Below are 24,718 nucleotides of genomic sequence, written 5' to 3'. Positions count from 1 at the left end.
TGACGTCATAGCAGAGCTTTTTTTTTTTTTTTAAATTTGTTGTAACAGCATTGACTTCATCAATCCAATAATAGTGGCTCCAGTGTGTGTGTGTGTGTGTGCTTGTCACATGACACATTGCTGTCACCATGGCAACAATAATTCTAGCTGGACAGGGGCAAGTCAAGACATGACTTGAGGCCAACACACACACACACAGTTGTGTTTCTCTTGTGTTGGACTCTTGGAAACAGAACCGGTAGGATCATGTCTCAGATCCGTTTCTGTTCCGATATTTTTAAATCCCACCAGAAAAAAAGTGGATGTTTTTAATGATTGCCTTACGCTATGTAATCAATATTTGCTGTTCAGTCTTTATTGGCTATAGCTGCTGTGCTACGTATATTTTAGAGAAGTTATACTGCCGCATTCAGGAACACGATTCAATGAGTTTAGTTTACATGAGTTATTTAAACCTTAAACCAGTTTCATTGTGAATAAACCTAAATCTGTCCACAGCGCCCCCCAGAGGATTTCAAAGCAACCGCCCCTGCAGTTCCTTTCCATTGTTGATGTTATTAAAAATCACCATCCAATCAGCTTACAGGATCCTTTTTGTCATCACATTGATTCACTATGACCAGATAGCATCCCATAGTACGGTTTAATGCCCCACTATGGCAGCGTATGGGGCGTCTGTACAGGCAGTGCTGTTAGCCGATTGTCTCCAAACCAATCACTAAAACACCACCAGTATAACCACCACCACCCGCAGCCATTCAGCCCATTTTACACCAGACTCAGCCTTGTTTTGGTCCCTCACAAACACAACAGAGTCCCGGCTCGTTTGAGAAACAACGAAATGAACCAGCAGAGCTGAAATGGATGCATTTATTTCTTTTCAACGACTGTTCAACGTTACTTTATTCACACTTTAATCTAAAAACATTTAGAAGGGAGACTTGCTATAAAATACTTCAATGTTTCATAAAACATACTTAAACAGCATTCCTTTAAATCATCTCTGAATAATAAACTAATCCTTTAAAGACATCTACATCACACACACACACACACACACACACAAACAAACACACACACACACACACACACACAATGAGGTAGAATCATGGCCGTCGTCCCAACTCGTCCCAACTGGTTCCGCGTCGATGGACCGCTAGGATCTGGACTTGCTGACCCAGTGATATTTGTCGACGCGTGGCCCGGCGAAGGTGAACGAGGGTCGGTAGGACTTGAACCCTTTCTGGACGGTGAACTGGGGGGGCGGGCCTGCAGCAGGGGGGACGTGAGGCGGGAACGAATCCCCGCCGAAGGCCTTCCTCTTCTCCCTCAGCCAGGTCTGAGGAGCGCCGGGAGAAAACTCGCTGAACTGAGGAGGAGAACGTTACGGTACAACCTCCGCTCCAGCAGGTGGCGCTGCGCTTAAGCATGGAGCATCCAACGCATTCAGAAGACACAGGATGACGACTTCAACCTACCCGGTAGACGCTGTTGGGGTTGCTGACGGTCGGGATGGTTTTGGGTTCCGGGTTGGGGGGCGGGGCCTGACTGGGGCAGAGCATGGAGAGGGTGGAGCTAATGGAGCTGTTGTGGCTCCCGCCCTCCTCATCCTCATCCGAAGAGCTTCCCGATGGGATGTCGAGGCTGGCGCGCTCCACGGCGTCGTGGATGCGGCGGGAAAACTCCCCATCTCCACGGCGACAGCCGCCCACCGCCGAGACGCAGAACGGGCTGCTGTGTTCGCCGTACCTGCACAGGTGATGGAGGAGGAGGGGCAAAGGGGGTTGAGCACCACTTTCAGGTTAACGCATAGAAGGACCGACTGTGACCTCCTGACCTGCAGGACACGTCCCCCGGGTCCACCCACAGCGTCAGCTCCTGGGGGAGCCCCAGGTCCTCGTACTGGACCGAGCTGCGTTCACAGGCCTGCTGGAGAACCGGGTCCTGGAGCCGCACGCGGTTCATACGGAGACACCTGGAACCAGACAGCGTCAGCGACAGGTCTGATAGCACAATGCTAACCTGGAGTCCGGAGTTAGCACCCTGCTAACATGCTAAAGTTAGCTTTAGCTGTGTGTTTTTTCTATTTGGTTTGTAAATGTTGACAGTCCTGGTTCTGATTGGTTGGTGTTTGTTGACTTGTTCACACATCTAATGTAGATCATTTACTGCACTTTTGAACAATTTCTGTGAAGAGCTTTCCTTGTTTCCATGGTAATGTGTACGCTGGAGGGATGGGATGTAGCTACTGCTTTTAATTGTTTTTGGTAGAAATTAGACGTTTAATATTTAAAGTAAAGCAAGAGAAAATATGTAGATTTTATTTCCAAAAAAAGACATTTTCCCATTTATTCTTTTATTTTTTTACTTTAAATTTAGTTAACCAGCTTTAAACCAAACATGCGTTTTGCAATTCAATTCAAAGTTGACTAAAAGTTGATCTTCAAGAAACTAAAATGTTTTAATTTTGCGTTTTAAAATTAAATTTATAGTAATTCCGTATTTATAGTTCATTAATTTTAAATTACTGTTGAGTTTATTGAACAGAATCCTGTTCTAACAGGTGCAGCTGGTTTCTACGGCAGGCCGGAGCGGACAAACCGCAGCGCGCTCACCTGTAGGCCTGCCCTTTGGATGGTGCGTTCGGGTGCCAGTGGTTTTTGTAGCTCTCGAACAGGACGGAGGTGAGCGCGGCGGCGAAGCGGTCCCGACCCTCGTTGTCCAGGCAGCCATACCTCTTCACCAACCGGGCCACGAAAAACACAGCGGCGGCGATCTCCTCCTTCATGGCGGGACGGACTCCCAGATGCTCGGTTAAAAACGTCCACGGGGAATAAAACACGTGTAGGATGATCCTACGTGACGGGAAAATGACATAAAACTAACGTGACGGGAAACTTAAGCAAACATATTTGCTGCTGGAGCTCCACGCAGTGACGCGACCGCACCAATAACTGATCAAACTGATCGATATGGATCTGAACGTGGACACGGAGCAGCCGCGCTCGAGAACACGCCCGTTAGATGAGGGTGTGTGCAGGTGTGTCACACCTGAACATAGTTCGTCAATTAACCACCCCCCCCGTGATCGTTATCTTCACTTTCCCAGGTTGAAACATTTAAATCCCATTTTTTTTCATGATCCTTGAACGCAACACTGACCCGGTCTAAAATACTCGATTTGTAGCCACAAATACACAAAAACCACTTTTAACTTATTTGATATTTTATTGACAGTTAACATAATTTACTTTTATGCCTCCGTCAGACTTATTTTAAAGAATATATAACTGAATCAGAACAGGTGAAACAACAGCTTTAATTCCAGATCCGACATCCATCCTGGAGAAGCTGCAAACATTCTGTGGTTTTATTTTGAAATTACACTGAATAATAACACGTGGTACAGAATAAGTCACAGCATAATAGTTTATGTGAGTGAATTCAAATAAAGCCAAACCCAGAAAAAAGAAAACTTCCACCACAGGAAACCAGAAAGCCAACGAGCATAAAAGTCACAAACAGCAGCGACACCAAAGTGCAAACGGAAACAGACGAAAGGGAAAGTTTACAAAAATATTTAGAATCATTCTGACTGAAACATTTGTGTTTTATTAACTGGTTAATTCTGTAGACCCGTTCCCCAAAGGAACGACGGTCCAGGTTGGGGCTGGCTGTCGTCTTCTGCATCGGGGTAGGTCTCTGATCGCAATCGTTTATCGTTGTCGTCTTTTTACTTGCAGTAACATAAAGACATTCAACACTTCTATTGCAATTTCACTTTATTAGCCTAACCTAGCTTAGTCTAGCCTTAACGGGCAGCTGCTTTATGCAAGAAGCGCTAACAATCTAAGAAAAACTTGGTTTAAATCTGACCCCAAAAAAATTACCTCTTCTATTTTTTTTAAAATTCATCCTCTGCTTAAAAACATTTTTAAAATGTTGGTCAATTTTCTTTGACAAATTCAGATCGTGTAACAGTTCAGGTTGAAAGATAAAAAGATGACAAACCAGAGCAGGAAAGGTTGAAAACGTCTATAAATAAATAATCCTTCAAAGCAGACAAAATAAAACATTAAATCTTTTTGCTGAAATTCAATGATTTAAGGGTCATGTGACTCAAATTGACCTGAAATCAGTCGTCGCTGAAACGCCTCCAGAGATACGACTAGAGGTAAACAAGCCCCGCCCCCTCACTATGTGCAAAAACACAGGAAACAATTCAGCGAGAAAAACTCCTATGACCCACTAAAGCACCGTGGAGATGCCTTCAGGGTCCGTCGGAGACTTCAGTTCCCGGTCAGTTAGTCATCTGAACGTCTCCGCAGCAGATTTTAACGTTCGATCGGATTAGCCGGATTAGATAGAGAGCTGCAGAGATCTGCACTGACTGGTGTGCAATGCTAATGCTAACCCGCTAACTGGTGGATGAAATGGCTCAAGAGAGAAAAAACAAACAAAAACAGTAGTTCATGCACACCCCTCCCCCAATAATCCTGTATAAATGTATTAAATAAACACTGTGTGGAGTCACTTTATACGTCTGTTTATAGATCAGTCACCTCCCTCTATGCTAATGCTAAAGCTAACGCACTTTCACTGAGAAACCAAACCTTTATGATCCCGACATCTAAACAAACTGATCTTTTCCAGGCGATGATGTCACAGGATTGTTTCATCTTCAATCACGCATCATCATCATCATCACCATCATCTTCATCATCGGCTGATTCCAGCAGATTGGCGTCTCTCACATCCATCATGTATGAAAACGTGCAGGATGGAAAATGTGCGAATAGCTACACTTGGCATGCTAACCAGGCTAATGAGGCTAAAGGACTAGCAGTACCCCTTTCCGACAATAACATTTCACCCACAAAGTTCTCAAAATTCTGACGACCTGAAATGTAGCGTTAGCACTAAACGTTAGCCGTTGGTAGCCGGCTTTGGTTTGGTTTTCTGGACCGTCGGGTTTCAGAACGCGGAACAAACAAAACTTTCAGATCAATGTAAAAATAAATTTTAGGTTTGTTGGCACGAACTCCCGCGGCAGCGCAGAACGCCGTCACGTGAACGCTAAAGAAGTACGACTCGGGTCGTTGGCAGCGGCGAGGATCGCTGAAGCAAACCGGAAAGAGGGAAATAAAGAGAAATGCCTTCGTGAGGAAGAGGAAGAGGAGCATGAGGAGGGGGAGGAAGAGGAGGAGGAGTCTATCTGCCTTAAAAAACCACAAAAAATTTTTTTAATTGTAGAACGACGTTTGAAAGTTTCCCGTGACGTTCGGATGTTCCATCGTCGACGCTTCCTTCACATGTAGCGTTGTCATGCAGCGCTTAGAACACGCTACAACTTCACGTTACCCTCACGTCCCCCGGTTAGTTCACATCCTGAAAGACTCCGCCCCTTTAACCTCCGGTGAGAAGCTCCGCCCCTCTCTCGTCCACATTTTTTTGTATTTTAGCTACAACCGAACGTTTAGCTGCCTGGAGTGTCAAAAGGTCATGATTATCAGTCTTTAAAACAGCACCAAAAAAACCGAGGATAAATCAAACCGATAAGAGAAACGATTGGATGGGGAGACAATACCAGATCGTACCACTGGAGTGACTCTGAGGGGGGGGCGTGGACTGACTGCTCCGCTAACCCACCGGCGTTAAAACGGGAGCTTCTTCAGCTGCTCGAAGGTGATGAAGAACTGAGACCAGCGTTAAAGAAACACACGTTTAGCACAGGATGCTACATGAGCTACATGCTAACAGGAAGTGGAAGGATACGATGATGTTCCAGGGGCCGAGTCGCAGCCAGTTGGGCCAGAAGCCCTTGTAGAGGGCGAAGAAGCCCTCCTTCCTCCACGTCTGCATCACGCCGTCCAGCGTCCCCTTGTACATGGGCCCCCCCGACAGGACGCGCTGGTTCATCATGCGGGTTCGCACCACGTCCACCGGGTTGGACGCCAGCGCCCCCGCCAGGCCGCACGTGAAGCTGGAGCTGCGTGAGCAGAGATGGCGTCAGAAGGGGGGGGGGGGGGGTTAAAGCGTGACGTTCACACCCGGAGGAGATTAAAACTCACATGAAGTGAGTCAGGATGGTGTCTCCCATCAGCCCCGAGCGCAGGAGGTGCTTCTTGGTGATGTCATAGACAGGAAGCTCCACCCCAACCACGATGGCGGCGCGCTGCGCCGTGGGGATGACCCCCTGCAGAGGAAAACGGAGACAAAATCGCATTATCCTCTATGAACACCAAACGACTATTTTTCCTTTAGCATTAGCCACGCTAGCGTCTCCCTAGCTTTGCATTAAGCTATGCTAACACGTCATTAGCATGGGCGTGAACACACAGCGGGGGGACTGACCCTCCACAGCCCTCTGGTGCCCTCCGTCTGGTAGATGTTGATGAAGTTGGACATCATGCTGCCCTGCAGGAGACTCCCCTGCGCCTGCATCCGGATCTGCAACAAAAACACACGGATCGCACTTGAACGCAACACCGAGCCCCCGTGGCCCCGAACCCGCTCCGCTTTGAATCCGGGTTCTTCCATTACTGGCTCTAATTAGCTTCTAGGAAATCAAATGCTTCCTCTGAAACAAAAGGCTAACTGCGACGCTAGCGCCAGCGTGCTGGCAGTGAGGGGCGGGGCTCCATCAGACGCTCGACCTTATTAGGAATCACCTTGAGGACATCGGTGGGGTTCGCCAGCGAGGAGGAGAACACGCCGGACACGACGCCGCAGAAGACGTTGATGACCATTGTCTCATCTGGAGGGAGAGGAGATGAAGGAACACATCATCCAAGGCCACCAAGCCCCGCCCCTACAGGAAGCACTCAGCGCATGCTAATGTGGCTACGCTACGAAATGGAATGACATCGGGTTTAAAGATAAATCCAGGCAAACTGGAGGAACAATTATGAGATTCACACGTTTGGCTTCAGGTGGAAAACAGAACAGGAAGTGTTAGCATTAGCGTTAGCTCACCTTCTGGACGACTCACAAACAGCCTCTTCAGAGAGTTGTAGGTCCCGATCTTGATCGTCCCGTAAGACGCCTGTCGGAGCAGCGCAGGAGAGATCCTGGGGGGAGGAGGAGGAGGAGGAGGAAATCCACAGGAGTAGATCAACGTTTACGAAACGCCAGCAGACAATGAGTTAAAAGTTTCAGGAAGTCTTGAAAGAGACGCTGAAACGTTTTGCTCTTCTGTGAAGCCCTCAGGCTCCGCCTCCCTCCATGTTCAGTTTACATGAACACAAACGAGTCACATGACAACAGCAACCTAAACCAGTTAATAACCAGCTCAACAACCAGTTTGAAAGTGTTCCAACACGGGTCAGCAGCACCTCAGTCCAGTGGATCTCAGCTCGGGGACTCGGACCAAAAAGTACTGAGTGTAAACTGGTTGCTGGATCGGTGCCCCTGACCCCTGACCCCTGACTGGTGGCACCGATACCCCCATGTGGCTGCCCGCCGCTCTACAATCGTCTCCATGCTTACAGGCCCTCTGCGTGTGTGTGTGTGTGTGCGTAGTAGTGTGTGAATGCGTCTGTACGACCTGTACAGATGTGTAATAAATAAATAATAATTATTATCATTATTCTAATTGTTAAATAATTTACCCGATGGGGATCAGAATATAAATAATTGTCGTGAGACGAGACAACAGTCTGAGCCTCGCAGCAGAAACCTGAACGTTCAGAAGACAAACACACACGTTTATTTATGGTCAACCTTCACCGGCTGAGTGACGATGAGCACAAACTGGTCTCAGATCCCCTGGAGGTCACATGACGGCGTCTGGACGCTCATTTCTCTGTATCTCCGGTCTGGACTCCGTTAGGGAACAAATGTGCGGACGCTGTGACAGACTTCCTACCCTGAGTAGAGCGCCCGGATGCCCTCCTCCTTCCCAATCCGGAACAGGGCGTGGAACATCCCCCGGTAGCGCACCTCCGTGTACTGGGACTGACCCTGGACCTGCAGCCGGGTCTTGGTCAGGTCAATGGGGAACGTCCCTGTTGGAGGAAAACGTGATTAGAACAAGGAACAAAGATGATTTGGGTGGTAAAAAAGAAAATCCATGACTCCAGCAACCAACGTGACCCACGAACGTCGAAGAAGCTGTACGGAAAACGAGAGCATAAACAAATGACATTGGATCCAAACTATTTTATTTTTTCAGGATTTTTTAAGCAGTTCCAAACTTTATGAGAATGTTGAACACTTTTATAAAACCAATGACTGACTACAACACTCACTGTACTATGTAATGGAGTCAGATCTGTCCATAACAACACGTGTAACCTGGTCTAAACCCTAAAAACACCTGAAACATAAAGAGTGTTTTATGAATACATAAGCTTTTGTTTGACTGAAAAAAACCACAAACCCCAAAAGAAATGCACAAAAAGCAAAATGTGAAAAAATATGGAGAATAGAAAAGCATCTAAATTAATTAAAAATTAACATCCCACCAACCTCATCTCAGTCTAAACGTGTGTGTAGTGTAAATCATGTTGCAGGACAACACACACATGTTAAAAAGCTTCACAAATTCAACTGGAGGCATCGTTTCCTTCCTGAAACCGGTGGAAAAATAGCAAATCCATGCATATTAAAGCGTGATTAAAGGAAAACGCAGGAGCTTCGGCTCTGCAAACCCACCGAATTCTGCGACAATCGAGGCCATCCCTCCGTAGATGAACGGCTTCCAGTTCAGGCTGGCCATCTCCGCGGCGGCGGCGGCGGCTTCCGCCTGCTGCAGCCCAGCCAGGAGCAGCAGCAACCCGGCGACACACAGGTCCACGCAGTGCTGGAGCCTGGGGCGACACCACATGTCGGGGAACATTAGGTCGGAGGATGCTACGAGTCAATCCGGTGGCTCAGCATCAGCATCCCCGCGTACTGCGCCGGAAAGAGACGCCCGCTGTGTCCCAAGCGGAGCCGGAGCCATGGCGTCTCCCGTTCCGACGTCCCTATTGGCTGATGTGTCAGTCAATCAACGCGGAGCATTCCTATTGGCTGGAGAGCCCGAGGAGGCCGGACCACAGATGAGTGACGGCTCGGGAGACGGCGGGTGTCACGAGAAGTAAATTAAGTTTAATGACGTTCACGCGCACGTGCGATTTGATCAAAAGTCGTAAATGTTTTCAAAACAACCGCGAGGCGTCATTTTATTCTGGATTTACATTTCTAATAAATCTAAACCGTTAATTTTGCTCCAGAGATGACCCTCCCCGGCTGTCTGTCCGCGGTTAGCCGCCGCTAGCTGGGAGGCTACTCCGCTAACACTTGTGGGAATTTAGCGCGAGCTCTAACAGTTATCAAACAGTTCCTGCCGCTTCCGGTCGGGGACAAACGTACCTGTGGTGTCGCTAACGATCAGCGGCCTTCCGTTTCACTTCGCTTTCCGTCACTTCCAACATGTCCGCCGGTCGGCATCACCGGGGAGCGGCGGAAAACTTCTCGCCCGCTGTTAGCATCTCTCACGGGTTAATGTCAGAAGGAGAAGCTCTTCTTCTTCATACTGTAAACCCCCCGCGCCCCCCCCGAGTCGTCTTCTTCTCTCCATCATGATCTCTACAGACAGCGGCACTGCTGCCACCTGCCGGTCATATTTGTAATTACACTTCATACACTATAATTATATAAAACAAAAATACACTATAATTATATAAAAGTTATACACTTAATTATATAAAACACTTATGAAATATGTAAAAACAGAGATAGACAAATAGATACGCATTTTTTATAAAATTGTTTTGCTTTATTGAAGTACTTTTTAGCGATGATTATTTGTACATCAAATTTTAAATAATCATATTTCGTAACTGCAGATATTCCCACACATTTTCTGGCTGCGGGGAGAAACACTAACTTAAATTCTTCTTCACCAACGGTCTTCCTCACTCCAGCCATCCACCTTCTCTTTGTTCTTCATTACAGAACCTTAATTTTTTTTATTGTGTTCACACCACCATGGCAGGGAACAAGAATTTGTCAATGGAGGTGACATCACCACGGCAACCACCATCTTACATCACAGAAGAATGGCCGTTGAAGTTGTTTGCTTCATGACAACATCTCTTCTGTACCTATCAGGTGGCGGATATTCAAACCAAGCACCTCCTGAAGCCTCATTCTTCGTAAAAGTCTTTTCAGGTCACTCGAATCTCAACCCCACAATATAAATCTGAAGAGGTCGGCCACACCCCTCCACTTCCTGTTCCTCTTCCTGTTCCTCTTCCTGTCCCTCTTCCTAACCGATGAAGAGCATCTTCGTGTTCCGGCTGGCGTGGGGTCAGAGGGTGGTGCGCAGCAGCCGGATGACGCGCTGGTAGAGCTGCTGGGCGACCGACACCAGGTTCCTACGAGGACAGGAAACTGAGACTCGACCCAAATCGTTGTCATCGGCGGTGAGACTCGACCCAACTCACCGAGCGCCGGTGGAGAAGCAGTTGTTGCGGTTGGGGTGGAGGCAGAAGAGCGAGGCCAGGCAGTAAACGCAGCACAGCAGCATGGACAGCAGCCGCTTCTTCAACGACATCTTCAGTCTGGTTGGGGGGGGGGGGCAGAAACGGAAACACGTTTCACGCCACAAACGCAATGGTGCCAGATCGATACCCAAACACCACCGCCTCATCGGTCCCTAACGTCGTTGTTAGTATAAATATTCTTAAACCTTCCTTTCTTGCAGTAACTTTTAGAATATTTTACTTTACTTTTGGCGTTAAATATCAAATGGACTCCCAAAATCAATAGTTGAACCCCCCATGAACGATGCAACCAAGCATCGACCTAATTAACCTAATGACATCATCGTGACATCATCATGGGGTGATTAGCATCTTCCTTTTCTTTGGAAAAAGTAGGTCAGGCGATACATCGACGTATTACTGCCCCCTACTGGTGGATATTGGAATCCTTTTAACAAATCGTTCCACTTTGATAGAACTCAACTGTACGAGTTGGTAAAATACATCTTTAACCCTTTAAAGAAAATCTCCTCTTTGGTCTTAAACAAACCTTCTGACGTATTTGTCAAAAAAGAAATCACTGAAAATTGTATAACTTAGCTTTAATTTGTACAATTTGGGCTATTTTTTGAAATGCAGATGTGTGTGTCTATAGGTATAGATCAGATTTTTTGAGAAAAAAAGTGAAATTTATGACGTAGAAGAATCAAAATTTTATGAACCAAATGCGCTACGTTTGAATTTAAAGGGTTAAAAACACAATTTTAGCATTTTCTGTGCGACCAGGAGAAAACTGAAGCATCAAAGACACATTTAGACCTTCAGGTTAACGGAACAAGACCTGAACGCCTCTGCTGGAGACCCGGTTGTTGTGTGACATCATCACAAACAAACAAACAAACAAACAAACAAACACCAACATCACCTCCTCAGTCCGTCAAGAAGAACTCCTTCCTGTCGGGTCGACCTTCAGATTAAAACCCCCGGGGGGCTCAGGTACCTGTCCCAGGTGGACTCTCAGGGGTCCGGTCGAAGGACGGCGGAGGCGTAAACAGGATCCGGGCTCCCCGGGTGCTGCTGGGGATCGGGCACAATTACTGCTGACCGTGCTTTGTTGTGAAAGGTCCTGAAAGGTCTAGCAGGGGTGAATGGCATTCCTACAATCAGGATGGGGGGGGCGCTGGACTCATGTTGAACCCGATGAAACGGCTGCACTGGGACGACCGCCCACCAGGTCTGATCCGGTTGGTTCTGGTGTAAACAGGTCTCAAGTCTTCAATTCTCTAAATTCACAAACATTTTAAAGACAATTAATTTTAAAAACTTCAGGACGATCCAATCCTGATCTTGGAGCTGGCTGAAGTTTTCCCATGAGCCTTTAGCCTGGTGGGGATGAAGAGGAGGAGCTGAAGTCTTCCTGCAGGTTGGATGCGTTGGATGCCAGGCGCCGCTCTGAGTGTCTGCAGCCAGAGAGCATCATTAGTCAAATCTATTTGTGTGTGAATCTCAGTGGAAAATCGTCCCGGGAGCCAGATGTCTCCCCTGGGAACCGGGTCGGACGGCCGGGTTAGAGTTTAACCAGACCCGTCCAGGCCAGCCGGCCGATGCCAGATCCACTACACTGATCGGTCTGTTTAACTCCACATCTGGACTTTAGCTGCTTGTTCACACAAAAAATACCTGACGGATTTATGGGAAACTTGTCGACAGGATGGTTCCCGAGCCGGAATAGAACCTTCACATGCTTTTAAACCAAATAAGACCAGTTTTCAACAAATGTCGAACAAAATTCAAATTTAGAGCCATCGTATTTAAATTCCAAGCAACCTTGAAAAGCTTCTCTTCCTTCTTCTTCTTCTTCTTCGTTCAGGAGAATCTGATGTTTTCGGACGGATCCCATTCCTTCATCCCTCCTCACATTGTCCATGGGAATAATAAAGATAGATGACAGGCGGGCAGGACAAGGGTCAACCCTAGAGATGTGTGTGTGTGTGTGTGTGTGTGTGTGTGTGTGTGTGTGTGAGTGTGTAAGGGGGCGGGGACATGCCAGACCTGCAGATAAAGCCGAGTGTTTTCTACCCGTCTGCATTCGTTGAAGGGATTTTAAAGGAGGATGAGAAGCGAGACGTCGGATGAAGGTCAGGTTCTTTCCCTTTGAGCTGCAGAGGAAACGTTTACCGTCTCCGGATCGCCGTGACAACGCCTCATCCAACCGGGGTCGATGCCGTTCTTCCATATGCTTTGTGAGTTCCACCTTCAGGTCATCAACATGTCTCACCTGTGTGGACAGGAGAGCGCCGGCGGTCCCACGCTGGACTGCGTGGACCCTGGTTGGCCGATGACCCACGGCGAGGTGCGGCCTCGGGTGATGGGCGTCATCCTGAGCATCGCCTCGTGCCTCATCATGTCCACCAACCTGCTGGTGGCCGCTGCTCTGCTCAAGCTCCTCCTCAGGAGGAGGAGCCAGAGCTGGTGCTTCGTCCTCAACCTGGCCCTAGCTGATGCCCTGGTGGGTGTGGCCATCACTGGTCTGGCCACTGAGGACTTCAACACAGACGGGAACCAATTTGGCGGCATTGGCGCTCCTACAAACTCCACGCCGACTGCTCAAGGGAAGACCCGGTGCCTGATGCGGATGGCGTTCGTGATGTCGCCCTGCACGGCGTCCATCATGTCCATGTTCCTGATCTCGCTCGACCGTTACGCCGCCATCAAGATGCCCCTGAGGTACTCCCAGCTGTCTGGGAAGGGGACGGCGTTCGGGTTCCTAATGGCGCTCTGGATCAGCTCCCTCACGATGGGATTTCTACCAGGTGAGATCCAAAACCGACTGATTGGTTCTGATTGCTAAAGCTAACGCTACCTTAGAAGGTTATGCTGACCATCGACTGCTTTGGAAGTCTCTCATTGGCTCAGAGACTTCGGGCATCATCGTACTAATTTTGAATCCCAAATTCAACAAGTTTGGTATGAATTGGGACAATTCTTGCCTTGAAAAACTTGTCTTGAACCCGTGTCCTCTGTCCTCCAGTCGTGGTCCGGCAGCTGCAGACCGACAGCTACGACGGTTTCTGCGCGTTCTTCTCCGTCATTCATCACGTGGGTATGGTCGTCTTGTTCAGCGTTTGCTTCTTCCCGGTGCTCTGCGTCTTCGTCTACATCTACCTGGACATCCTGAAGATCGCCTGCACCCACCAGAGGCAGATCTGCCAGGTGAGGCAAGCCGGCTCCAGGACCAGTGAGCATCAGGACCACCAGCATCATCAGCACCTGAGGGCCTTCAACTGGAGCCACGTCAAGGCCCTGAGGACAGTGGCGGTGCTCGTGGGCTGCTTCCTGGTGCTCTGGTGCCCCTTCTTTGTGGTTTGTATCGTACAACTCTTGTGCGAAACGTGTCAACTCACCAGCTTGTTGGAGAACCACCTGTGGCTCTTAGGACTGTCCAACTCTCTGATCAACCCTTTGGTTTACGCCTTTTGGCAAAAGGAGGTGCGACTGCAGTTGGCAGCCATGTTTTCCTGCTCTTCAGGAAGGTTATTGGCTGCTGGACCACCGAGTATCAACGAACAAAACGACACACCAAACGCTCCAACTCAACGTGGCATCGCCAATGGAGATATCTTCAACCCGTCACTGCTGCGGCCAATAGTCTTCCAGGACAAGGCTAGCGGTGCGGCGCTACGCTCCACGACTAGCTTGTGAAGGAAATGAGGGACAACTGGGGCCAACACGAAGTTCTATTGACGAGATGTTCCTGATCGTCATAGAAAGACTTGTTCTGGTTTAACTTGGAATACTAGTGCTTTACATGCAGGTCAAAATTTATCATAGACCTGAAAACATTACAGGTAAACCTCTGTTTTCGTCATTTGGAGGTAAGTCATTCTCGAATATACATCAATTACAGAAAGTCACTTAACATGTGTCTGCCACAAATACTGGAATCATAAAATCACTAGTAAACCATTAAAAGCACATAATATCGTGTTACAGTCAATCAGAATAAAAATATATCAGATTATTACCTCGTAGAAACTTACATCATTTTTCATCTTTCGTTGCGTCTCCTGGAATCAGTTCACAACTTAACCCGAGGCTTACCTGTATGTAGTAAAAGATAATTAAAAGTATGTTTAAACATAGATGGACTTATGCAAGGAGGAACACGTGACAGACTTTGGAAAGGAAACGGTCCTTGTGAGAGTACCTGAACATGAAGTAATGACTTTGGTGGGGGTTCTTTCTCTTGCTGATGGGGCACAGTTTTGTTCTGATGGAGAGGAAATCTCAAATACATGGTGATCCACTTAGGTATGTCTTCATCCAGACGGTGATGGAGGGGGGAGGTGAGGATGGACTTATTGAAGAAAGTCTACAAGTGCACCTTCGTCAAGTCCAGCCTCTGTTGGGATTCTAAGGAGTCTGCCGTTCCCAGGAAGTAGTGGAACCCCCAAACCTAATTGGACCAATTGTCTCTTTCTTTGCTACTTGACAGGTTTCCACGAAACTTTCCATAAAATCTGAAAACAGAAGTTAAATTTTGGACTACATCTCACCAAAGGGGGTGCCTGTTACTGACTGAAGGCAGTTGTTGGCTAGCCTTGAGTTCTAGTTGAATCTGTTTAAAGTGTCCTTCTCGTGATGTCACAATAAACCAGCTGTTGTGGGTCTATTGTGGGTCTGTTGTGTGTCTGTTGTGTGGTCTGTGGTGTGTTTGTTGTGTGTTCTGTCTGCTCAGGCAGCACAGATGACAGATAACATGTCATGAGACAGTCTGGAACCCATACCATCATATATGACCGCTGGGCCTCGGCTGCTGGACGGTGTTTTATGTCGTTTTATTATGTCCGGTTGGTTGAGCAGCTTTAGCGTGATGGTTCTCAGATAGCAGTTGGCTGGTTCTTTATCTGAGGTGCCGTGTAATGTTGTATTTTATAGCTGGGGGAACATTCAGTCATGTGGACAAGTCCTCATCTGCTTTAATGTTGATAAATGAGTCTGAATCAACACATTTACTTTAGATTGACAGATTGCAGCGTCCACCTGAAGCCTGATTGGCTGAGGTTGAAGCTAATCTACCTTTGGTTCTCTACTCATTTGTCTAATCCAGGCTTTCAGCAGTGTTTTGTGTTCTCAACTAAATAAATGTCAGAGGTAAAATATTACACTGTCATGTTTTTAGTGGTTTTGATCGTCACGTCTGCAGCACTGGGGCTGGAGAGCACGATGTTAGCTTTTCATTGGCGTGTTTGAATAATTTCTACCCAACTGACAGAATGTTAGGACGGGAAGCTATAAGTGTCATTAAAGGAACAGTTCACCCAAAAATAAAGAATCTTCTACTGCTGATGGGAAGTTTCTTCACTAGTTCCCCGGAACACCTGAAGATTCAAAGCTAAAATGTCACCTTCATCTTCACCAGCATGGGGTTGAGTAGATGGTCAACACATTTTCATGACTGGGTGAACTGTTCCTTTAAGGCACGGGTTAAAAAAGCACTCAGCTTAGGGTTAGGGTAAAAGTTAGGGTTAAGACTAGGGTTGGGGTTAAGGTTATGATTATGATTAGAGATAGGGTTCGGATTAAGGTTAGGGTTAGCTTTAGGATTGAGGTCAGGGCTATAGTTAAAATTAGGGTTAACGTTAAAGTTTAGGGTCAAGATTAGGGTAAGGGTTGCAGTTTAGAGTTAGGACAAAGATTAAAGTTAGGGTAAGGGTTAAGGTAAGGGCTATTTCATGGTTTAACCTCAAAATAATGGATTTTGCTACCACAAATATCATCAGGCTCAGACAAGCCGGATTGCTCGAATGAGACTCTAATGAAGACACTAACATCAAAATATTTATTGACCAACAGCTGAAAAAAACAAATCGCTGCCGGAAAAAACGGAACGTCACTTTTGACTTTTCTTTTTTTCCGTTTGTTGGTGTGTGATGTTGAAAAAAAATCCTCGGCGTAGACAGGAATGCTTTAGCGAAGCTTCTCGGTGGTGGGCGGCTATGCTAGCTTCGATGCTGCTTCTTCTTCTGCGTCCTCAGTGGGCTGAAGAACGGGTGCCACAGCGCCTCCTCCAGGGTGATCCGTCTGCACACGTCGAACTCCAACATGCATCCGAGCAGGTCGAACAGTTGCCGCTCGTCCTCCGTCCGCCTCAGCATGAACTGCTGAAAGACACACCGTTAGTCACTTCCTGCCGCCGCCTCGCAGCCATGGCTGATTGGTGGATCCGAGCGCCATCTACCTTCAGCGGTTGGCAGTGCTTCCTGATGCGCTCGGCTGCGGGGCTCCGCTCGTCCCAGTCCAGACGCTCGTTGAGGACGTAATGCTTCTTTCTGGATCGAATCAGCGCAGGAACATAGTGTTGGTGGTTTCAGGAGACGTCCTTGGCGTTAGCACTCATTTAAATCGTTGGTAGCATGGATCCGTGCAGGAAGTCAAAGGATTACTCACAAACCGACTAGCGGAAAACAAAATATAAATGAGTTCTTCTCCATCAAACGCAAGGCTTGATTTTAACTCACTAGCTGCAGAGTTCTGCCAGACTGCTAGAGTTTTGGAGCATCTCCACTGATCTGTCAAAGCCCACAAGAAATTGAGTTCTATGACTATAAACACAATGAGACTAACAAAAGAAAGTGTAGAATCTCTTCTTTCATCATGAAAAAAATTTTGTTTCTCGCCTCTTGGGTTCTTTAGTTATCTGTGGTTTCAGTAAAGACACCCGTTCTTGACCAAAAAATAGGGCAAACCAGTTCTTTCTGTAGAGTAATGTCGAGCAGAACGGAGATATGACGCTAATATTTTTAGTTTAAATGACACTGGTAACACTCAACAGCTGTTTTCTTCTAGAAAACAACAAAAACAACCCCGAAAAGATGGCAAAATAACTTTTTTATGAATATACGCGAACATACGAAATAAAACGTTTACCTCAAACTAGCATGAAATAGTCTATGTAGAGTCTAAACTGCCTGAATTAGTCCAACTTCCAGAGTTTGGTGTCTTATCCGTCTCTTCCTGTCTTATTCTCTTCTCGGGTATTAGACATTGATTAATTGTCCAAACACGGCTCTACTGCCACCTACAGGCGATTGGTCGCACCTGCACTGCTGAAGGAGTAGGCAACCAGTGAGCTAGTCTAGCTAACGGGGTCCGCGTTAAGTCTTACCTGGTCTGCTTCAGCAGATGGGGGGGAATCGGTCCCAGGACTTTCTCCATCATGGCCAGATGTTCTTTACTGTCGTGGGTCTGGAACAACAAGACAAACTCAGACGGACTGTTTCGTCCTCTCCTCTACCGCAGATGGAAACAACAGACGTACCATGAACAGGATGCGTCCCAAGTAGAACTCCATGAGGACGCAGCCGAGGCTCCAAACATCACAGGAATGGCTCCAGCCCAGATCTGAGAAACACCCACAGCTAATGCTAAAACACAAAGCTAAACAAGCGTAGGCATCGAGTGTGTGTTGGTGTGTGTGTGTGTTTGTGTGTGTCTGTGTGTGTGTACCCAGAATGATCTCTGGAGCGCGGTAGTGGCGCGTCGACACCAACGATTGATGGTCCTGGTGGTCGAATGTGGCGGTGCCAAAATCCACTACCTTCACGTCACACTGCTGACACACACACACACACACACACACACACACACACACACACACACACACACACACACACACACACACACACACACACACACACACACACACACAAACGTGCTGAAATGAAAACTCATGCAGTTTTTAGCTTGTTTTTTTTCCCAACTCTTTACCGTTTTGTCGTCACACACCAGGTCGTAGGTGGAGCCCACAAACAGAATGTTCTCCGGCTTCAGGTCTGTGTGCGTCAGGTTGTTACGATGCAAAACTGTATGAAAGACAACAGGAAATGGTGTCATTCATTCATGAACTATAAAATAATGAAGAGGAATGTAATTTCATAGGTAGAAAGAGAAAAGTTTGTTGATGAACCAATTTATTTGCTATTTGTTAGCTCAATGCTAGCTTGTTAGCTCTTAACAAATCCCCCAGATTGTAAAACATATTTTTATCAATCAATAGACCAATAGACTTTACTTGTGAATAATTAATTATACATAAGTTACGTAAACAATGATAAAGATTGAAAAGAATGCAAAAGTCACGAGAACACACGAGCTACGTCTTTACTCCACCAACGAGAATGAGATCCGGTCTCACTGATGTTGTATCCATCCACCAACACGTGGTAAAGAACGAGATCCGGTCTCACTGATGTCGTATCCATCCGCAAACACGCGGTAAAGAACGAGATCCGGTCTCACTGCTGTTGTATTCATACGATAGTGAACCTTCCCAGAAGGACCTTCCAAAATTCCCTCAGCAGTAGATACTCTACAGACTCAAGCTGACTCTAAACTTTTCTCATTGTTTTCCCACATCTATCAAGGACTCTTGAGACCAACAGGTCAGAGGTCACACGGCCGGTGACAGCGACACACACCATCATTCACACTTCACTCACAGCAGACGGCCTTGAAGATCTGGAAGGCCATGTGTCGGATCTGATCCACGCTGAAGGTCAGGGACTTGTTGCGTTGGAGGAACTCGAAGGTGCTGATGCCGAGCAGCTCGAGCACGATGCAGACGTGACCCCGGTACTCGAACCAATCCAGCATCCTCACGCAGGCACTGACAGGCGAGAAACACGAGGCGGGTCATGTGAGCCACTGAACCCAGTTTCCAAATCCGACCCAATGTTAGCCCGCGTACGTCTGCGGCGGCTACCCTCACAATATGTTGTCGTCGTCCAGGCGGTTGATCTCCTCCAGCACCTTGATCTCCGACCTCGCCACCTCACGGAAACAGTCAGTGTTCATGGCGATCTTCACGGCAACGCGTCTGTTTCTGCTGACAAGTGGAAGTTTATGGAACCGCGGCGATAAAAAAGACTTCCTGCATCGGATTGGATCGGAACGGTTGCTTACTTTTCCCGGTCGATGCATTCCACCACTTTTCCATAAGCTCCTTCTCCCAGAGTAGAAACTACCTCATCTGTGCAAGACAAGCATTTATTTTGGCCAATGCAATGAGTGCAATGAAGGGAACAACTGATAGCAACGCAAGCTACGACAAGGACAGAGAAGACAAACTGTTGGCGTCGAGTACATCGTTCTTTCATCACGAGTCCGATGTGATAGTCCAGGTGGTTCTTGTCATCGTTGCCGCAGCTTCGGTCCTCCTGACTCCTCTTTACTCCATCATCATCAGCGTTGACAGCATTGTCACCAATGAACGCGCACAGGGGCGGCGGCGAGTTGTCGTCAGGCCGAGACGGCTGGATGGAAGATGAAGTTGTGTTTGAGGTTATGAAGGTTGTAAAGGTTAAGGAGACGTCTTTCCCCGGGTCATGAACCCGAGTCTTACCACGTTACTGATTGTTTGGGAGGAGCAGGAAGAGCGTCCGTTGTAGCTTCTGTCTGCGCAGGAGTCGGCTTTGGACTCGTCGTCTATCAACGGACATAAAGACAGAAACGACTGATTTTTGTTTTGTGCTGAAAAACCTTAAAAAGGTACAGATTCTACCTCAACACCTCCATACTTTTATATGTCCACATTCATTCAACGGCTGTAGGACATGTCCGACTAAAACGTCCCCAACGTTCATCCGTTAAAATGAACAAACATAGCTTTAGCCTGCAGGACAATAGCAAACATGGAGATTGGGTTACCTCTCCAGGCACCACGGCCATCCTTCATGCCCATCGTGCAGCTGTTCACACCGGATTGATCCTGATTCTGCTGCTCCAGAATTTACTGGTCTGCTGTTGACTGTAGTGGACAGAAGAAAGACTGAGTTTAAGACTCTAAAGCTGGTCTTGACTGTTGTTTTGTCCTTTACCATTCATGATGCTGGGTCTTTGTGCTTGGAGCAACAAGAAATCAAATCAAGCTTCAGGGCATCTTTTGATCTACTTGTAAAAATACCATTTTGATGAACTTACTGACATTTTTCTTACAGAAAAAGGACAATTTTAAAGACAAAAATGTTTGATATTGAAACATGTCCAACTATTTTACAAGAAAATCCCTCAGTGGTTGGAGTTACAATGACCGTTGTTGCTTAAGTCTACATTGGAGGAATGTTAATCTTTACTCAACAGGACAAACAGAACCAGATGGACATACATACATCTGGATCCCAGAGGTTCTGGAGACTCAGATTTTGTTTTCTCAAAAGTATTTATGAAAATTGTGCAATCTTAACAAAAGAGCTAAAATATTCCTGCATCCCCAACAAGATTAGAAACATTCCTCTACCAAAGATTCGTGGAAATCAACCCAACGACTTCCTGACTCAATGGACGTTACGGTAACTCACCAGAACTGTTGCTGCACCTGAATGAAGCTCTTCGGGGTCTTCCTCTTTCCTGCCACACGGTTGCCTCTGGATGAAAACAGTCCAGTCACGTTTGGCTGTAAAGTCCTGGAGCTCTGGTCGTCTTCTCCGGCTGGCACTCGAAGCCTCCTTCCTTTTACCATCTCCTCCTCCTCCTGCTTCCCTCGGCTCTTTTTTCAAAGCTAAACATAGTGTTACATCCCTCCAAACCTGCACACCCATTGGTGTCTCTATCTCCAGGGCTTACCCAGGAGGTGGCTAAGTTACGACCCCCCAGCCAGAAGGGCAATTTCCATAGGGGCGAGGAGATAACATGAAACCATAACGATCCCTCTGGAGAAATTGGGTTTGTGGAGCAGTTATGGGATAAGAAATAAACACCACTGAATAAAAAAGGTAGAAATACACCTGAGAGGTTTGAGGGAGGTCAGACCTGCCTGATCCAGATGTTATGGATTGACCCAAACCATACCAGAGGTTCCACTAGATTTTGGATTTTGGATAAATGGATCAGGAACGTTATTCCACCTTATCTTCACGGCGGGATATTTTCCCAGAACTACTGAACCTATTTCCACGAAACGTAGGGGAAAAATATAGCAAGAGATAGGAAGTAATCCCAGATTTCTAGGGAAATAATCCATAAATCGTAATCAAGCAATCAAAAAATGTTCCAGATACTGACTCAGACATCCTGGACCAACATATGTATTTCAGGAGGACCTTTATTTAGCCTCTATACAGAAACAGCCTGACACGTATAGGATTGGTTGACCTTGGCAAGGGGTACGAGCCGAAGTTGGCGTAAGACCCGACCAAGGTCGACCAATCCACCGATGTCTGTCCAGCCTCCGGCGCCGGAAGTCCATGGAACTTGGTGGGATTCTTTGGAATTACTTGAATCTTGCTAACAGAAAGAACAACAAATGCTGACAAAAACCCGCCCACGCCCCCTAGTGGGGGGAATTATTTTTGATGCATTTTAGGGATTTTGTAGGTATAAATCTTTCCCGATGTAGAATCTTTCATTTGGCCCATTTAATACCACCAGAGAACATTCCGCGGATGATCGTAAGTTTGGAGCGTGGCAACAAATCCACAGCAATGGAAACACCTCCTGCCACAAATAGCAGTCATACATTCACAGCAGGGGCTTCTGACTTTAACTGCGATATTTCTAATTCATCTTTTCGTCACCTACTCTTCTCCTCCAGGGTATCGAATGATCGGCACCGCCCACGACCTGAAGACAGTTAGAATACTCCCGTTTTTCCATCCCGTGTTGTTCAGTTAGAAGAACTAAAATACCGAACATTGCATTCCCAATAAAACTCACATTTTAATCCCAGAAGGTATTTTTTAAGGTGTCGGTTGACTCTCGGAAGGTGGTTTGCCTTCTATAGGCGACAATGTGAGGGGGTGTCAGTGGTTGTGGAGGAGGTGTCCCCTCAGGAATGCAGCTACATGCCGACCGACCCAGCTGTCGCCGATCAGCTGTAAATCTGTTCTGAGGAGGAATCGCTGCTGCTGACAAGCTGCAGGACTGTTGTCACTCATTTAAGGGCCCCCAGCACTCACCACCAAAGCCACCACCAGACCCACCACTAGACCCACCACCAGACCCACCACTAGACCCACCATTAGACCTACCAGACCCACCATTAGACCCACCATTAGACCTACCAGACCCACCATTAGACCTACCAGACCCACCATTAGACCCACCACTAGACCCACCACTAGACCCACCATTAGACCTACCAGACCCACCATTAGACCCACCATTAGACCTACCAGACCCACCATTAGACCCACCATTAAACCCACCACCAGACCCACCACTAGACCCACCACCAGACCCACCACTAGACCCACCATTAGACCTACCAGATCCACCACTAGACCCACCATTAGACCCACCATTAGACCCACCACTAGACCCACCACTAGAGTTACCAGACCCACCACTAGACCCACTAGTAGTCCCACCAGACCCTCCAGACCCACCACCGGACCCACCCCTAGACAATTAAACCCACCACTAAACCCACCACTAGACTCACCATTAAACCAACCTCTGGACAATTAAACCCACCACTAAACCCACCACTAGACCCACCACGACTGCCGGTGAGGCCTACATCAGGACACTGGACCATGCCGACAACCATCATTGGCCAGTGTTTCTTGAAGGTACTGTTTTGTCCACAAGTATGTGGACACTAACCTATGCTTCCAATCTGCACCAAGCAGGTTCATGAAGAACCGGTTTGGGGTGTTTGGTGATGAAGATGAAGATGAAGATGACTGTGAACTTGACCTGACTTCACTGACTCAGAACAAAACCCAAGAACATTTGGGACAAAATTTGTAAGAAAACCTTTAGAGGAGTGGAAGCTGTTAGAAGAAATCCTGAATAATGGAATCATTTCAAATTAAATTTTTGTGGGTGTAAGGACCAGATGTCCCAATACTTTTGTCCATGTGCGCATGAAGAACAATTACTTTTTTAAAAAGGTGTTCTGTTCCTGCAGTTGTTACCTTTCGAAAGTAACTAAATACAAACAATCCAAATTAATTCTGATATAAAATAAAAAACAACAACTTTTCATTTCATAAAAATATAAATGACAACGTTTTGATGGTTCAGATGTTCTGGATCTTCTCTCGATGAATAAATACTCAACATTAAAAAACCGTCCCGAACATCACAAACGTATTAAAACATCTTTTGTGCCTGTTTTCATAGAATCGTCATTTTCAGCGAATTTCTGCTCTCCTCGGTTTTTAAAGAGATTTTTCGATTTTTCTGCTCACCTGTGTTGCAACAACTCCTCACCTCCCTGTCTCCTCGTCTCCTCACCTCCTCGTCTCCTCGTCTCCTTGCTGAGGTCACTTCTCTCGTCTGCAGCGACAGAAATTTCATCCGACTCTATAAAACCTGTTCCTCAGACAACCGAGATGTTCTTCTATAAAACCATGGAAACCACTCGGCTGCAGTGAAAACGGAGCTCCAGCCTCGACCCCCCCGGACTCCCCCCACCCCGACCCGATCCGACCTGGGACGGGCTCTTCTTTCATCCCACATGGGGAGACAGAGTGTTCTGACCTGATGATGCAGGACGTCATGTGACGTCACGTCGCCGTGGAGACACATAGCAGACATTCATCCTGGATTCCTGGAGGTCTTTGAACGCAGCGCTGGTGCCACGAGTCCCAGCTTCTGATTTGATGACTTTAGCTAGCGTTAGCTCACCTCTGAAGACACTATCTCCTAATTTGTTAGCTGCTAACTGCTAATCGCTAAGAATCCCCATTAAAACTCATCCTGTGCCTTCAGGACCGGATCGAGTTCCCCCCCGAGGAAGACGTGGGTGGGTCCTGATGGAGTCAGCTGACCCGCCTGTAACTTCCTGTACCTTTGACATTTGAAGGTCAAGTTTACAATAAAAATTCAAAGTGCTTTTAGCTTTGCTAAATCTGTCGCTGCTAAAAGTAGCATCAAATCAACGTAGCTGAACGACATCCTTCCCCCGTCAGGTGCCAAAGGTCAAAGTTCCTCTGGTGATGTCAGAGAGGGGTGTGGCTAGGATGTGACTCCATCTTCTCCCAGTTTTACCCACTTCCTGTCAACCAGGGTCGTTTTTCTTCCTGCCTCCGGTGGGTTCAGAACACCGGGGGAGGAGCAGGCATTTAATTTAGCGGAGAGCCACGTTGGTGATGAAGAGCGTGACGGTCGGACGTATCGACGGATGGAGGGAAAGCTCTCAGCGGCGATGAGAAGAAGACGGACGCCCAAAAAAACCGAAAAACCAACGTTTCCTCTTCCCACAGGAAAGAAACCAGAGGAGGAGGAGGTGAAGGAGGCACAGG

At 47.2% G+C, this 24,718-nt stretch overlaps 4 protein-coding genes and 1 long non-coding RNA gene across 15 annotated transcripts; 1 reads left to right on the top strand and 4 right to left on the bottom strand.

Annotated features, from left to right (window-relative positions):
• Positions 1-1,095: 1,095 nt before the first annotated feature.
• On the bottom strand, positions 1,096-2,788 carry btg4 (B-cell translocation gene 4). Its single transcript, XM_068331936.1, has 4 exons — positions 2,616-2,788; positions 1,838-1,975; positions 1,479-1,749; positions 1,096-1,369 (listed from the first exon to the last, which is right to left on the bottom strand). The coding sequence occupies exons 1-4, from the start codon at positions 2,786-2,788 to the stop codon at positions 1,157-1,159; spliced, it is 795 nt and encodes a 264-aa protein (XP_068188037.1). The 3' UTR covers positions 1,096-1,156.
• Positions 2,789-5,190: 2,402 nt separating this feature from the next.
• Positions 5,191-9,505, bottom strand: slc25a14 (solute carrier family 25 member 14). Of its 2 annotated transcripts, XM_068330706.1 has the most exons (9): positions 9,355-9,505; positions 8,656-8,810; positions 7,868-8,006; positions 6,976-7,070; positions 6,672-6,757; positions 6,355-6,450; positions 6,072-6,196; positions 5,776-5,989; positions 5,191-5,696 (listed from the first exon to the last, which is right to left on the bottom strand). In XM_068330706.1, the coding sequence occupies exons 2-9, from the start codon at positions 8,717-8,719 to the stop codon at positions 5,655-5,657; spliced, it is 861 nt and encodes a 286-aa protein (XP_068186807.1). In that variant the 5' UTR covers positions 8,720-8,810; positions 9,355-9,505; the 3' UTR covers positions 5,191-5,654. The 2 variants fall into 2 exon arrangements, with proteins under 2 accessions (XP_068186807.1, XP_068186806.1); XM_068330705.1 differs by lacking the exon at positions 9,355-9,505 and having other exon boundaries at positions 8,656-8,828.
• A 269-nt stretch (positions 9,506-9,774) lies between these two features.
• On the bottom strand, positions 9,775-12,370 carry LOC137606621 (uncharacterized). 3 transcript variants are annotated; one of them, XR_011037884.1, is made up of 4 exons: positions 11,631-12,370; positions 11,395-11,546; positions 10,431-10,547; positions 9,775-10,361 (listed from the first exon to the last, which is right to left on the bottom strand). It is a non-coding gene; the product is annotated as an uncharacterized lncRNA (long non-coding RNA). The 3 variants fall into 3 exon arrangements; XR_011037885.1 differs by having other exon boundaries at positions 11,395-11,543; XR_011037883.1 differs by having other exon boundaries at positions 11,395-12,370.
• A 455-nt stretch (positions 12,371-12,825) lies between these two features.
• LOC137606390 (glucose-dependent insulinotropic receptor) lies at positions 12,826-14,171 on the top strand. Its single transcript, XM_068331637.1, has 2 exons — positions 12,826-13,282; positions 13,501-14,171. Exons 1-2 carry the CDS (start codon positions 12,838-12,840, stop codon positions 14,169-14,171), a joined length of 1,116 nt encoding a protein of 371 aa, XP_068187738.1. The 5' UTR covers positions 12,826-12,837.
• Positions 14,172-16,292: 2,121 nt separating this feature from the next.
• On the bottom strand, positions 16,293-22,373 carry LOC137606088 (dual specificity protein kinase CLK4-like). 8 transcript variants are annotated; one of them, XM_068331153.1, is made up of 13 exons: positions 20,828-22,373; positions 20,178-20,277; positions 19,873-19,955; positions 19,615-19,783; positions 19,434-19,500; positions 19,240-19,356; positions 18,971-19,137; positions 18,240-18,334; positions 17,979-18,084; positions 17,791-17,873; positions 17,638-17,717; positions 16,711-16,801; positions 16,293-16,630 (listed from the first exon to the last, which is right to left on the bottom strand). In XM_068331153.1, exons 2-13 carry the CDS (start codon positions 20,209-20,211, stop codon positions 16,472-16,474), a joined length of 1,251 nt encoding a protein of 416 aa, XP_068187254.1. In that variant the 5' UTR covers positions 20,212-20,277; positions 20,828-22,373; the 3' UTR covers positions 16,293-16,471. The 8 variants fall into 8 exon arrangements, with proteins under 8 accessions (XP_068187254.1, XP_068187257.1, XP_068187251.1 ...); XM_068331156.1 differs by having other exon boundaries at positions 16,293-16,633; positions 17,979-18,081; positions 18,258-18,334; positions 20,828-22,350; XM_068331150.1 differs by having other exon boundaries at positions 16,293-16,633; positions 20,828-22,349.
• Positions 22,374-24,718: the final 2,345 nt, after the last annotated feature.

The sequence above is a fragment of the Antennarius striatus genome, chromosome 13, assembly GCF_040054535.1.
Source record: "Antennarius striatus isolate MH-2024 chromosome 13, ASM4005453v1, whole genome shotgun sequence".
In the NCBI taxonomy this organism is placed as follows: Eukaryota; Metazoa; Chordata; class Actinopteri; order Lophiiformes; family Antennariidae; genus Antennarius; species Antennarius striatus.
The sequence above is the reverse complement of the archived record's forward strand: the minus strand, read 5'-3'. Positions and strand labels throughout refer to the sequence as shown.